Source organism: Globicephala melas, chromosome 20 (assembly GCF_963455315.2).
Source record: "Globicephala melas chromosome 20, mGloMel1.2, whole genome shotgun sequence".
NCBI classification, from domain to species: Eukaryota; Metazoa; Chordata; class Mammalia; order Artiodactyla; family Delphinidae; genus Globicephala; species Globicephala melas.
The window spans coordinates 50,392,408-50,404,895 of record NC_083333.1 but is presented as its reverse complement, the minus strand read 5'-3'; the positions used below and the strand labels follow the sequence as shown (position 1 = coordinate 50,404,895).

Here is a 12,488-nt window from a genome sequence, read left to right as displayed (position 1 = left end):
CTTTCTCTAGCTGCGGTGAGCGGGGGCTACTCTTCGTTGTGGTGCGCGGGTGTCTCATTGCGGTGGCTTCTCCTGTTTTGGAGCACCGGCTCTAGGCGCAGCAGGCTTCAGTAGTTGTGGCACACAGGCTAAGTAGTTGTGCCTCACGAGCTCTAGAGCGCAGGCTCAGTAGTTGTGGCACACGGGCTTAGTTGCTCTGCGGCATGTGGGATCTTCCAGGACCAGGGCTCGAACCCATGTCCCCTGCATTGGCAGGCGGATTCTTAACACTGTGCCACCAGGGAAGGCCCAAGCCTATATATTTTTGTTTGTTTGTTTGTTTGCGGTATGCGGGCCTCTCACTGTTGTGGCCTCTCCCGTTGCGGAGCACAGGCTCCGGACACACAGGCTCAGCGGCCCTGGCTCACAGACCCAGCCGCTCCGCGGCATGTGGGATCCTCCTGACCAGGGAACGAACCCGTGTCCCCTGCATCGGCAGGCGGACTCTCAACCACTGCGCCACCAGGGAAGCCCAATGTTTTTTAACTTGATATTTTAGTTCTGCTTAAATTTATCTAGTATAATCCCACAGTCCATTTAACAATGTCTTCTCTTCAAGGGAGTGGTTTCAGCTATGGCTTCACGTAATACCTGGGGGTCCACAACGTACTAAAATCACCAATAGTACCAAAAAGAAGTGGTTCCTTCCCTTAAGTTTTTATATTTTAATAAGATACCAGGGGCTTCCCTGGTGGTCCAGTGGTTATCACTCGGCGCTCCCAGTGCAGGGGGCCCATGTTCAATCCCTGGTCAGGGAACTAGATCCCACATTGCACAACTACAAGATCCCACATGCCACAACTAAAATCCCGCGTTCTGCAACTAAGACCCAGCACAGCTAAATGAATGAATGAATGAATGAATGAATAAATAAATGATACCAAAGAGTGTGCTTCCAATCAATGGCATGATGGAGCCGGCTAAATTTTTAGGAATTTTTGCAAGCCAATTGTTAAACACAGCCATCACTAAAAATTAAATTATTAAATTTACAACTAAATAATTAAAAACAAATATATACACAAAAACCATAACTTCCTAGTTATTTTACTATATTTTACTCTTATCTATGCTCTTGAGGTCTATCATATCTATACAGTAGAAATATATCACATGCTACTATTGCATGTCTTTCCAACTCCATTTTCAGTGACATCATGCTGATAGCTTAAACTCGGCTAGGATGGAAATACATACACCAGGGAAACTGGCAAATGCTAAAATTCAGGACTTCCCACTTTCCCACCACAGCTGCACTTATATGTATACCACTGCTTTCAAAAGGTTTTTAAAAAAATTTCCATCCCCCCTTTAAGTAATATACCCACACTTCTATTTGGAAAATATTTCAGAGAACAAATAGAATTTTAAACAGATTTTAAAAGACAGGGGGTACAGGGAATAGGGAGTTATTGTTTAACATGTGGAGTTTCAGTTTGGAAAGATGAAGTTCTGGGGATGGATGGTGGTGATGGTTGCACAATGATGAGAATGTACTTAACACTGCTGAGTTCTTTACATTTTAAATGCCTAAAATGGTAAATTTTATGTGTATTTAACCACAATTTTAAAACTTTTTTAAAAGAGGAAAAACAGTTTGAGAGTAGAATGTTATCCTCCTTGAAGAACTGAACAGAACATTTTGTGATAAAACCTAGGGGAAGTATTTACTTATTAGCGAAGTCAGTGGGCTGTGGATTAAGCAGGGGACAAAAAAGGAAAAAGGGTGCCAATGCAATGTTGAGAAAGAGAAAAACAATGAAGATTCTCTGATCTGAACCCCTCATTTTATAAATGAAGAAATAGTCTAAGTGACTTCCCTCTAGTTCTATTTTCATTACTCTGTTTTTATGTAGTTAGACCAAAGTTATACATGACATTAAATCCAATAAGAATCACATAGATGGGGGAAAAATGTAAAGACTTTACCTAATATTAAATTTAAACAGTTTTTTTTAAGTTTTAAATCTAATATCTCTGCAGTTAGTCCATTAAAAAATTCTCTCTGAATATAACCTGGTAGTCTGGTACAGAAGAAAAGAAAATAAGAGGATTGAGATATGTGGCAGAAGTTCTAGTTCTGGTCTCACTAACCAGCTATGTGGCCTCCAGTACCTTCCCTCTGAGTCTCTCCTATTAAATGAGAGAGATGGAAATCTAGTCCCTTTCAACACTAAACTTCTATTATATCATTATACCACAAATAAACCAAAGTTTAATTTGTTAAAATGTTAAAATTAATGAAAGTGTTTCTTTTTCCTAATATATAAAAACTTGGGGCTTCCCTGGTGGTGCAGTGGTTAAGAATCCGCCTGCCAATCCAGGGGACACAGGTTGGAGGCCTGGTCTGGGAAGATCTCACATGCCTCAGAGCAACTAAGCCCGTGCGCCACAACTACTGAGCCTGCACTCTAGAGCCTGCGAGCCACAACTACTGAAGCCCGCATGCCACAACTACTGAAGCCCGCATGCCACAACTACTGAAGCTGCGTGCCTCGAGCCCGTGCTCTGCAACAAGAGAAGCCACCGCAATGAGAAGCCTGTGCACCACAACAAAGAGTAGCTAGCCCCCACTGGCCGCAGCTAGAGAAAGCCCGCGCACAGCAACGAAGACCCAATGCAGCCAAAAATAAATAAAAAAAAAAAAATTTGACCTTTGAGTTTCAGATTTTAATGTATGTATTGAAAAGTAGCTTCTACTATTTGTTTTCTTCCTAAACAAAGATGACTGTTGCTTCAGTTTCAGCTGCATCATTTCTGCAACCTGCCCATTGTTCTTCCCAAACACCAAAACCCTATAAGCAATATTGCACTACTCAGAACTATTTACACAGCAGAGACAATATCGATAGGGTTCTAGGATCTGGTGATAAACAGGAAAATTTCTAGTTACACGGTAGGAAATTTACTGACCAATTATGACAGTCTCCAAAACTCATTAGTGTCTGATTAATGGAACAAAATGATATTGCTAAACTTCATTCACATTGGAAGCCTTGTAAACAATGAGGTTGCTGTTTAATTAGTTTTAGCTACCTGTCTTATTTTTAGGCATATTAGAATATTTAAAATAAAACTAGTGAATTTTTTAAAGCCCAAGACATTCATATTTCATATTCACAGTTTTTCTCTAAATCAGTAATAAAAATAAATGGGAAAAGTTTTATATCAATCCTAAGAGTGGTAAATGAAATATGCAATTTAGCTGGGGAAAGTCCATGGAAATCAATGTTAAAGCCCCAAAGACCACCAAATTACATTCTGCCAATTGGACATCCTTGGAAGAAGACTGGGATTGTAAGGATGATACTGTACAAATGGGAAAAAAATACTTCAGGAAATAATTTAGAGTTTTAGAGAGCATGCCACATATTTCACAAACACAACATTCCGTCATACTAGTTTTTATTATGATAAGCTTAAGGCTTTAGATAAAAGGCACACTGTATGACATACCACTCAAGTATTTGGCAGCAAGGAGAAAAGAACATAATTGCAGTACAGTTTAAAAAAACATTTCCTCTTTACAAAAACCCATAGATTCCCACTGCCACAAAAATGCTCCCTTTCAAAAGGACCAGCTCCAAACACATCGTCTTCTGAGACAGCCTGTCTCAACATCAAAACACAGGGAAATGAAGGGGGAAAATACGGCAGCCTTGCCTCTGATGAGAGGAGTTGGTAGAGGTATGTTCTGGACTCAGTGGCTAGGCTTAGAAATACATTTTCCATAGAAACATTGTTTTAACGGCAAATTAGGTATCTTAACACTCCTAGATCTAGGTTAGCTGTATTATCAACCAAAGAAACTACTTAAAGCACCCCTTTCCTTACATTCCCATCTCTCCAATACAGGTTTAGAAACACCTTTATCTATTCTCATTTTATTTTTTTCATGGATAAAGTTTACCAAGTCATGTCTTATATTACAATCATTTGTTTGCATGGTAGTGTCACCATTTGATTTCAAGTTTCTTGCTGGCAAGAGACTTGTCTTTTCACTTCTATATCCCTGGTTTTTAATATGCAGTGAAAAAAGGGAATAGATTAAAGAACATTTATTCATTTGAAAGAACAGCCTGGGAATCCAACAACATTCTAAAGCCTGTTTTAATAAATATTTCAAGCTCTTAACCAGTTGAGCGCCACCTCTAATGTCTACACAGTCAAAATTGGTTTTTTGTATATTTCTGCCAGAGAGTTGACTATTATCCACTCTCTTCCAGAGAGAACAAACACATGTCTATGCTTGTCTGAAACAGATAAGCAGCAATATGCACAAGCACCCAGTTACAGACATGTTATTTCAGGCAAATAACAACATCAAAGCAGAAGAAAGTGTGAAGTTTCAGGTTCATCACTTCCTAATCTGCAGACTTTTATGTAACAATTAAGAGAGTAGTACACATGAGCCTGACTTTATCAGTTAAAGTAGTCTACTTAACTTTTTTTAAGCTTTCAGGATCTTAGGTTATTTATGTTAACTGTGCTATGGACACATAATAGACTACAGGGATAGATTTTGATTTTCATAATATATAGAATGAACCTGGTTTAGAAAAAATAAAAATATACCTACAAAAGAATCTAGAATAGGGACTTCCCTGGTGGCACAGTGGTTAAGAATCCACCTGCCAACACAGGGGACAAAGGGTTCGATCCCTGGTCCAGGAAGATCCCACATGCTGCAGAGCAACTAAGCCCGTGCGCCACAACTACTGAGCCTGCTCTCTAGAGCCCACGAGCCACAACTACTGAGCCCGTGTGCCACAACTACTGAAGCCCACACACCTAGAGCCCGTGCTCCACAAGAGAAGCAACCGCCACGAGAAGCCCGCGCACCGCAACGAAGAGTAGCCCCCGCTTGCCACAACTAGAGAAAGCCCACACGCATCAACATAGACCCAACGCAGCCAAAACTAAATAAATAAATAATAAATACATTTTTAAAAAAAGAATCTAGACTATACAACATAGTCTTTTTTTTTTAATTAATTAAAAATTTTATTTTGGGCTGCTTTGGGTCTTCATCGTTGGGGCTGTGTTGCTGAGTGGGGGCTTCTCTTCATTGCAGTGCACAGGCTTCTCATTGCAGTGGCTTCTCTTGTTGCGGAGCACGGGCTCTAGGCGTGCAGGCTTCAGTAGTTGTGGCACGTGGGCTCAGTAGTTGTGGCTTGCGGGCTCTAGAGCGCAGGCTCTGTAGTTGTGGCACACAGGCTTAGTTGCTCCATGGCATGTGGGATCTTCCCGGACCAGGGATCGAACTCTTTGTCTCCTGCGTTGGCAGGTGGATTCTTAACCACTGTGCCACCAGGGAAGTCCTCCTTTTCATTATTTTTTTTTTTAAAGACTTCTCTGTTATTTATGGTATCCTATGCCTTATAAATAGAGCAATAAAGAGTGTAGAACACAGAAATCAATATATAATTTTATCAGAAGGCATTAAATTTCCCTATATTTTATCCAAAACCTTAACTGGGTGTTTATATGTAATATGTTTATATTTTATCCAAAACCTTAACTGGGTGTTTATATTCTGAACACAGAAATCAATATATAATTTTATCAGAAGTCATTAAATTTCCCTATATTTTATCCAAAACCTTAACTGGGTGTTTATAAGATTTTTTTTTTAATTAAGGAACATAGGTTCATAATTACTACAGAACATGAATATTTACAATAATTTTAAATGTTTAGAATGTAATAAAGGAAGTGTGGTGGAGGTTTTCAACTTAATAGCTAGAATTGATTTTACTAGTTCTTCATCTCAACCCCCCTGCCCCCCATCTCAAAACTGTACTGACAACTTGCGGTTTCCCCCACTTGTGCAACACCTCTGTACTTTCACATGCACTGTTTCCTTTGCCTGGAAAGTTTTCTGTTTCCTTCACTGGCTAATCCCTACTCATCCTTCCAGTCTCAGATTACCTCTCACCTCTAACAAGAATCCTTCCCCAGGTTAGGTGCCTCTTTCCAATGTGCCCCCACAACAACTGACATTTACTTATCCCATCATGGCATCTGTCTCAATGTATTTAGCCATGTCTCCCAGATAAGTTCCTTAATATCTCTAGCCTCTGGTACCAGCCTGCCCTAGTAACACTTACCAAAAGAAAGTATGAAGTACTATCATCTAAAATTGGAGAAATTACAGAGAGGAGAGGAGGAATTAATAAGAACTACTACAACTCTCACATCTCCTAACAAAAATAAATTGTTCTGAAAAGCTAAATTTATTTTACAGTCACTAATCACTACATGAAAATCTTAAGTGAAAACTGAGATTATTTCCTCATTTATAAAATGAGAACAAAAACAATGAATTAAAGAACCAAGAATTGACTTATTTAGGACTTCCCTGGTGGTGCAGTGGTTAAGAATCCGCCTGCCAATGCAGGGGACACAGGTTCAAGCCCTGGTCCAGGAAGATCCCACATACCACGGAGCAACTAAGCCCGTGTGCCACAACTACTGAGCCAGGGAACAACAACTACTGAAGCCCGTGCCCCCAGAGCCCGTGCTCCACAACAAGAGAAGCCACTGCAATGAGAAGCCTGTGCACCACAATGAAGAGTAGCCCCAGCTTGCTGCAACTAGAGAAAGCCCGCATGCAGCAACGAAGACCCAACACAGCCAAAAATTAATTAATTAATTTAAAAAAATCACACTAAGCAGGTTATAAAAAAAAGTAAGTAAGACCTATAAACTGAAAACTGCAAAACACTGTTGAGAGAAATTTTAAAAGACCTAATTAATGGAGAGATAATGTTCACGTATCAGAAGGCTCAATATTGTTAAGATAGCGATTCTCCCCAAATTGTTCTTTAGATTCAACATAATCCCAGTACACCTCTTTTTTTTTATAGAAATTGACAGAAAAATTATGTGGAAATGTAAATTAATTTAAAAGTTTTAGAAAACAAGAGCAATGGGTGAAGCCTTATACTAGATGATTTCAAGGCTTCCTAACAAAAGTTAACTCAAAATGGACTGAGATCTAAATGTAAAAACTAAAACTATAAATCTTCTAGAAGAAAACATTTGTGACCTCGAGTTAAGCAAAGAATTCTTAGATAGAACACAGAAGGCATAAACCATAGAAGAATAAAATGTATAAACTGGACTCCATCAAAAAATTTTAAGGGAGAAGGCAAATAGATAAAATCAAAGGACTCTTGTAATAATAAAAAGACAGACAACTCAATTTGAAAATAGGCAAAAGATTTTAACAGATATTCACTAAAGAAGATATACCAACTTCAAATAAGCACATGAAAAGATGTTCAATACCATTAGCCATTAAGGAAATGCAAATTGAAACTATAATGAGATACCACTACACACCTACTAGAATGGCTAAAATGAAGAAGACTGACAATAGTACCAAGTGTTGGTGAGGACTTAGAGAAACTGGAACCCTAATACAGAGCTTTGAAAAAGATTTTAGCAGTTTCTTTTAAGATCAATCATACTTTTATCATGCTGCCCAAGAGAAATGAAAACATTATGTCCACATAAAGACTTGTATTATAATGTTTAGAACAACTATTCATAATAGGCAAAATCTTCAATTAACGATTCCATAATCTGGTGAAAGGATAAACAATTTGTGACATTCTAGACAATGGAATACTACTCGTCAATAAAAATGGTCCAACTCCTAATACATGCAACAACATGGGTAAATCTTAAAAGCATTATGCTAAGTGCAAGAAGCCAGACACGAAAGGCTAGAAGGTTTGTGTATATGATTTCATTTTTACGAACTTCTAGGAAAGGCAAAACTAGAGGTCTGTGGCTGCCAGGGAGTTTGGGAGGTTTACTGCAAAGGGTCATAAGGGAACTTTTTATGGTGAGGGAAATGTTCTATATCATGACTGGTGGTGGTGGTTACATGACTGTACACATTTATCAAAACTCATGAAATTGTACAACTAAAACTGTTGAGTTTTACTCTATGCAAATTATCTCAAACTGATTACAAAAAAACAAGTGATGGAGTCACATTTTATTATATCTCATAATTACAAAAAGAACATTAAGACATGCATTCTAAAGTTTTAAACTCAAGCATTTACTATACAATACACAAAATTAACACCACTTAAGATTTGAGGCAGGTTACCACAGGAAATATACAGCAAAGATTGTATTCATCACATACTAATTCATCTTCAAACTCAATTAAAGAAAACCTGAGATTTGTCAGAACCTATCCAAATCTGTAACAGAAAGCAAATGACAAAGTACTACTTGTTTAGACAAGCCATAACAACTTTAGCTATAAAATGTATCCTCTCAATGTGTTTCATAATGCATTACAGTGGTGAATTTTTAATTAGTTGAAAACATTTTTTTTCAAATTATAACTTTCTAAAACATATACTTTGTAATAAAATTATATAGTTTTCAGCAACAAAGGTTGTGGTAAATTACTCACAGACACTGAAGAAAGATGTAAGGCAAGAACCAAAATTCTGGTGTACATTCTGCTTTCAGATGCTTTGACAATACTATTGCACTGCTAGCTGTAAAGTACAGTAGTGCAATAAAGTCAGAGCATTCGTCAGCAGTAATAGGTAGGAAAGACACACAAGAGCATCTTGCATCAGTTGAAGCTTCAGAGTGAAAAGAATACAAAGAAGGGTTGCCTCTTTGGACAGAAGACATCCAAAACCTAAGAACATTTATATCAATGTTAAAGAAAAAAAAAAGAAGACTAGGATTTAAATATCAAAGTGGTATTGGTTTTTGACGACTAACCTATGATTAATATGCAAACTGAAAACATGCATAGATGTAGAAAGGAATTTTGTAAATATGTTATAAGCTGTATAAGTTATTCACATGGGTATTGTTAATACCTCAGGACTGGTATTAACAGGTTATAATTACTACTTAAGGCAAAGTTGTGAAAATATTTCTGTCATGAGATGTGTTGGTTAGCTCCTCCATAGCAATTGACCGATTAACTGCCATATAAAACTAGCCTTTTGAGTAAGATTACCAAAGAAAATAAATGAAAAGTGAAATAATATTTCCCAATTTCTATAAACCCTATCTCTCTCGAATCTAAACTACAATATAAAAAGCACTTACCATCTTATATCAAGAGTTCACAGACTTCCAGGGAATCAATGTCTCGTAAACAGGATACCATTAGAGCTACTTAACTGAATGCTATGAAAGGGGATTTTAAAATTTCAGATAACCCCTAAAACATCTTAAATATAAGAGGAACATCTCCATTTCCTTCAAGCGCAGAAAAATCAAAGAGAAAATAATAATGGGAGGAGGAGACGGCTCTGAGATTTAAGAGGTTTCCTTGGATTCAAGCCAATTAACATTCTAACCTTTTAACTGGTAAGAAACCATTGTGAAGTCAGATGTCAACACAGAAATAGAAATAGTATCATAGTATCACATTGCACTACCTTTTGTGTACAATCTCTACCTGTATCACAAAAGAAAGACACTAGCCAAATACCACTCAGTCAATAAGTGAAGGGAAAAAAGTTATAGAACAAAGATTACCCTACAATGAGTTTATTCCTCCATTAATAATGTTGACTGATGCAAAAACACTTTCCATTGTTTAAAATATCATACATTAAAGCATATATGTGGAATCGAGAAAAATGGTACAGATGAACCTGTTTGCAAGGCAGAAATAGAGACACATGTAGAGAACAAACATATGGACACCAAGGGGGGAAATGGGGGGTGGGATAAATTGGCAGATTGGGATTGACATGTATACACTAATATGTATAAAACAGATAAGCAATAAGAAAAAAATAAATAAAATTTTAAAAAACAAATGTTTAATTTTCTGAATCAGGTTAAAACTAGAAAAATATATGAAAATTTTAAACTTAAGAGGATCAGGATATTTGTCTGATATCTTAAAAAATTAAGATAAGTACTTTCTTTTCAAAGTTAGATAATAAGTATTCTATTTCACTTATTAAATATTCAACATTGGTTCCTCAACAAATCCTTTATTCAGGTAATATAAACCCAAAACTCAGAGGATTGTACAGGAAATCATTTACCTTTGGAATCTTAGAAAATAAACCAGTTCACAGATATAACATTTTTTTCTAAAAGCACATGGCAAATCTAAAGGTGAGATGTATGGTCTTATACTACCCAGCCAGTACAAAGCAGTAATAATAAAAGTGTAATTGTTCAAATACAATTTTTAAACCCTAATGATTATGGAAAGAAACTAATAATTTGAACAGGAAAAAAAAAAGTTATGACTAAGTTAGTTAAAAGGAATTTAAGAAGATCTGTTTTCTTCTCTTCCTCTCATAAAAAGAATTTTTAAAAACTACCCCATCATTCAAACACCTAAAAGTTCGAGTCTGGCTACCTCATAATTTTCTAAAACCTACTTTTTTTTCAAGATGTACACGTAATTGCTTTCCCCTTAAAATAAAATGTGTTCAATCTTAAACATGTCCTGTGAGACTATTGACTCTAATGCAAACTTCAAAAAAGGCTTCATTGGTACCTCAAAATTAAAAGCCAACTTGAGAGGGGAAAAAAAAAAACTGTTAAAAGCAGAATTAGTATCATTTAGCATCTTACAATTAGGCAGAAATATCCATCTGGAGGGAGGAATTCATGATGGAGGAGATGGGCAAGACAATGTTAATATCTGTGCCTGTTGGTAGAATCAAATTACAATACTTAATACTGTTTTTTTGTTTTGTTTTTTGAAAGACAGTTAATGATAAGAATAACAAAACTTTGAACTAGAAGTTCATTATTTAGGGTTTGGAAAGCTGCAGGAAATTCTTCCTTCTTTGCTGCCATTTCTCACCTTCCCAATTCCCACACACACACCCCACAAAGAAAATCAAAATTCAAAACGTTAGAAGCAAATGAAAGTCAATTTTGTATATGAGAGCCACTACAATTCATTAATACATCAGAAGAAAACAGTAATAAGATATATCAAGGTCTCGCAAGGTCTTGGGGGTGAGGGTCTTCCAAGATCACTACACGTTGCAGATATTAAAGAGACCCAAGGTTCCGCTTGGAGAAGAGTAGCACAGGCACAAATGGTACTTAAGGAGTAACGCCAAGGAATGGCAGGGAGGAGAGGATTGTGATGGAGATTTTGGCTTTTTTACTTAATCTTGTTGTTTTTCTTTAACAAAAAAACGGACAGGAGTTCGATGATGGGTGCGTTCTCCAACTTCCCCACTCTAAAGGAAGCCAGCCCAATCCAAACACTCGTAATGCGTTGGGGGTAAAGGGACTGAAGATAAAACAAGGGAACTAAGAAAAAAGCGCGGGCGATCCAGCCGGTAGTCTAGGGATGGGAGGGAGAGAATAAAGAGGACAAGTGAGGGAAGAATCCAAAGAAAAAACTAGTACGGCCCTCCAGTTTGGCGCCCTAGAGCAGGCCAAGCAGCCGCGGGAGTCCTTCCCAATTATTCGCCCCCGCCCCCTACTTTCACAATGAATGAAACTAGGCAACTCCAGAGCAGCGGAGCCTCCCACGTCCCAGGTCCCGCCCGCGCTCCAGGAAAAGAAGCTCGTGGTTGAGATTCCAAAGGCTCACACGTCTCCCCCACCGATGGGCCAAACTGGTCTAGGGGCTTCCTTGGCCGCTAGGAAGTTGTGCACGCAACTCTCGCATCCTTTCTCAGCCTGCCCTGGGCTGAATATGAACGCTTCAGCCCTAAAGGGATTTCTCTCCCCCCTTCTCTGTTTATTCCCCACCCTCCATCCCCCTTTCTCGGACTGTGAAAAACCTCTCCCCTTCTTGGGGCGTTTAGAGACCATTACAGTCAGGTCTTTTTGGTGGAAATACACAGAACGCTGTTTGCACCAGCCACAGTTCCTTGAGAGGCGAAAGGTGAGGGCGAGGAACAAGGAATTCCAAAGGCCCCGGACCCCCAGCATCTCCCGCCATTTCCTTCACGAGTTTCCCGGATGTAACCCCTTCCCCCCGCGGCGGTTAAGAGACCAGGCGGCGGCGACTCCCTTTGGTGCAGGAGGAGGAGCTCGAGTCTAGTCCAGCCTCCTCCGCCCAGGGTTTCCGGCGACTCCAAATTGCGTTCCACATTGGAGGCCATCGGGGAAGAATAAACTACCCAGTAGATCTCCTTCATTTTACACTCACCATCAGTTCCAGCTTATCGACCTCCGCCTCCATGTTGAATAGTTGACATTCCTCAGACCGCGGCGGCGCTTAAGCCGCAAACCGTACTAGCACTGAGGGTCCCTATTGGACAGCTGTCATTCAACGTCTCGCGCTCATTGGTTCCGCCGCTTCACCGGCGCCCGCCCATTGGCGACTGGGAAACGCCCCTCCGCATGAAACACCTTTTCCTGTTGGGCAAGGACACAAAACGCCGCAGGAGGATTGGCTCCTGTACCCTTTTTTTTTCCCATTGGCTGCACCCTCATCTCTACTTTCAATTTCA

General features: G+C 38.8%; 1 protein-coding gene across 1 annotated transcript in view; it reads right to left on the bottom strand.

Moving 5' to 3' along the window:
- Positions 1-12,239, bottom strand: part of LOC115866346 (SKA complex subunit 2) — a 30,978-nt gene extending 18,739 nt beyond the window's left edge. Inside the window, exon 1 of the mRNA XM_060290774.1 lies at positions 12,185-12,239. Within this exon, the coding sequence (XP_060146757.1) occupies positions 12,185-12,217 (33 nt within the window). The 5' untranslated portion in view covers positions 12,218-12,239. The remainder of the gene's footprint in view (positions 1-12,184) is intronic.
- Positions 12,240-12,488: the final 249 nt, after the last annotated feature.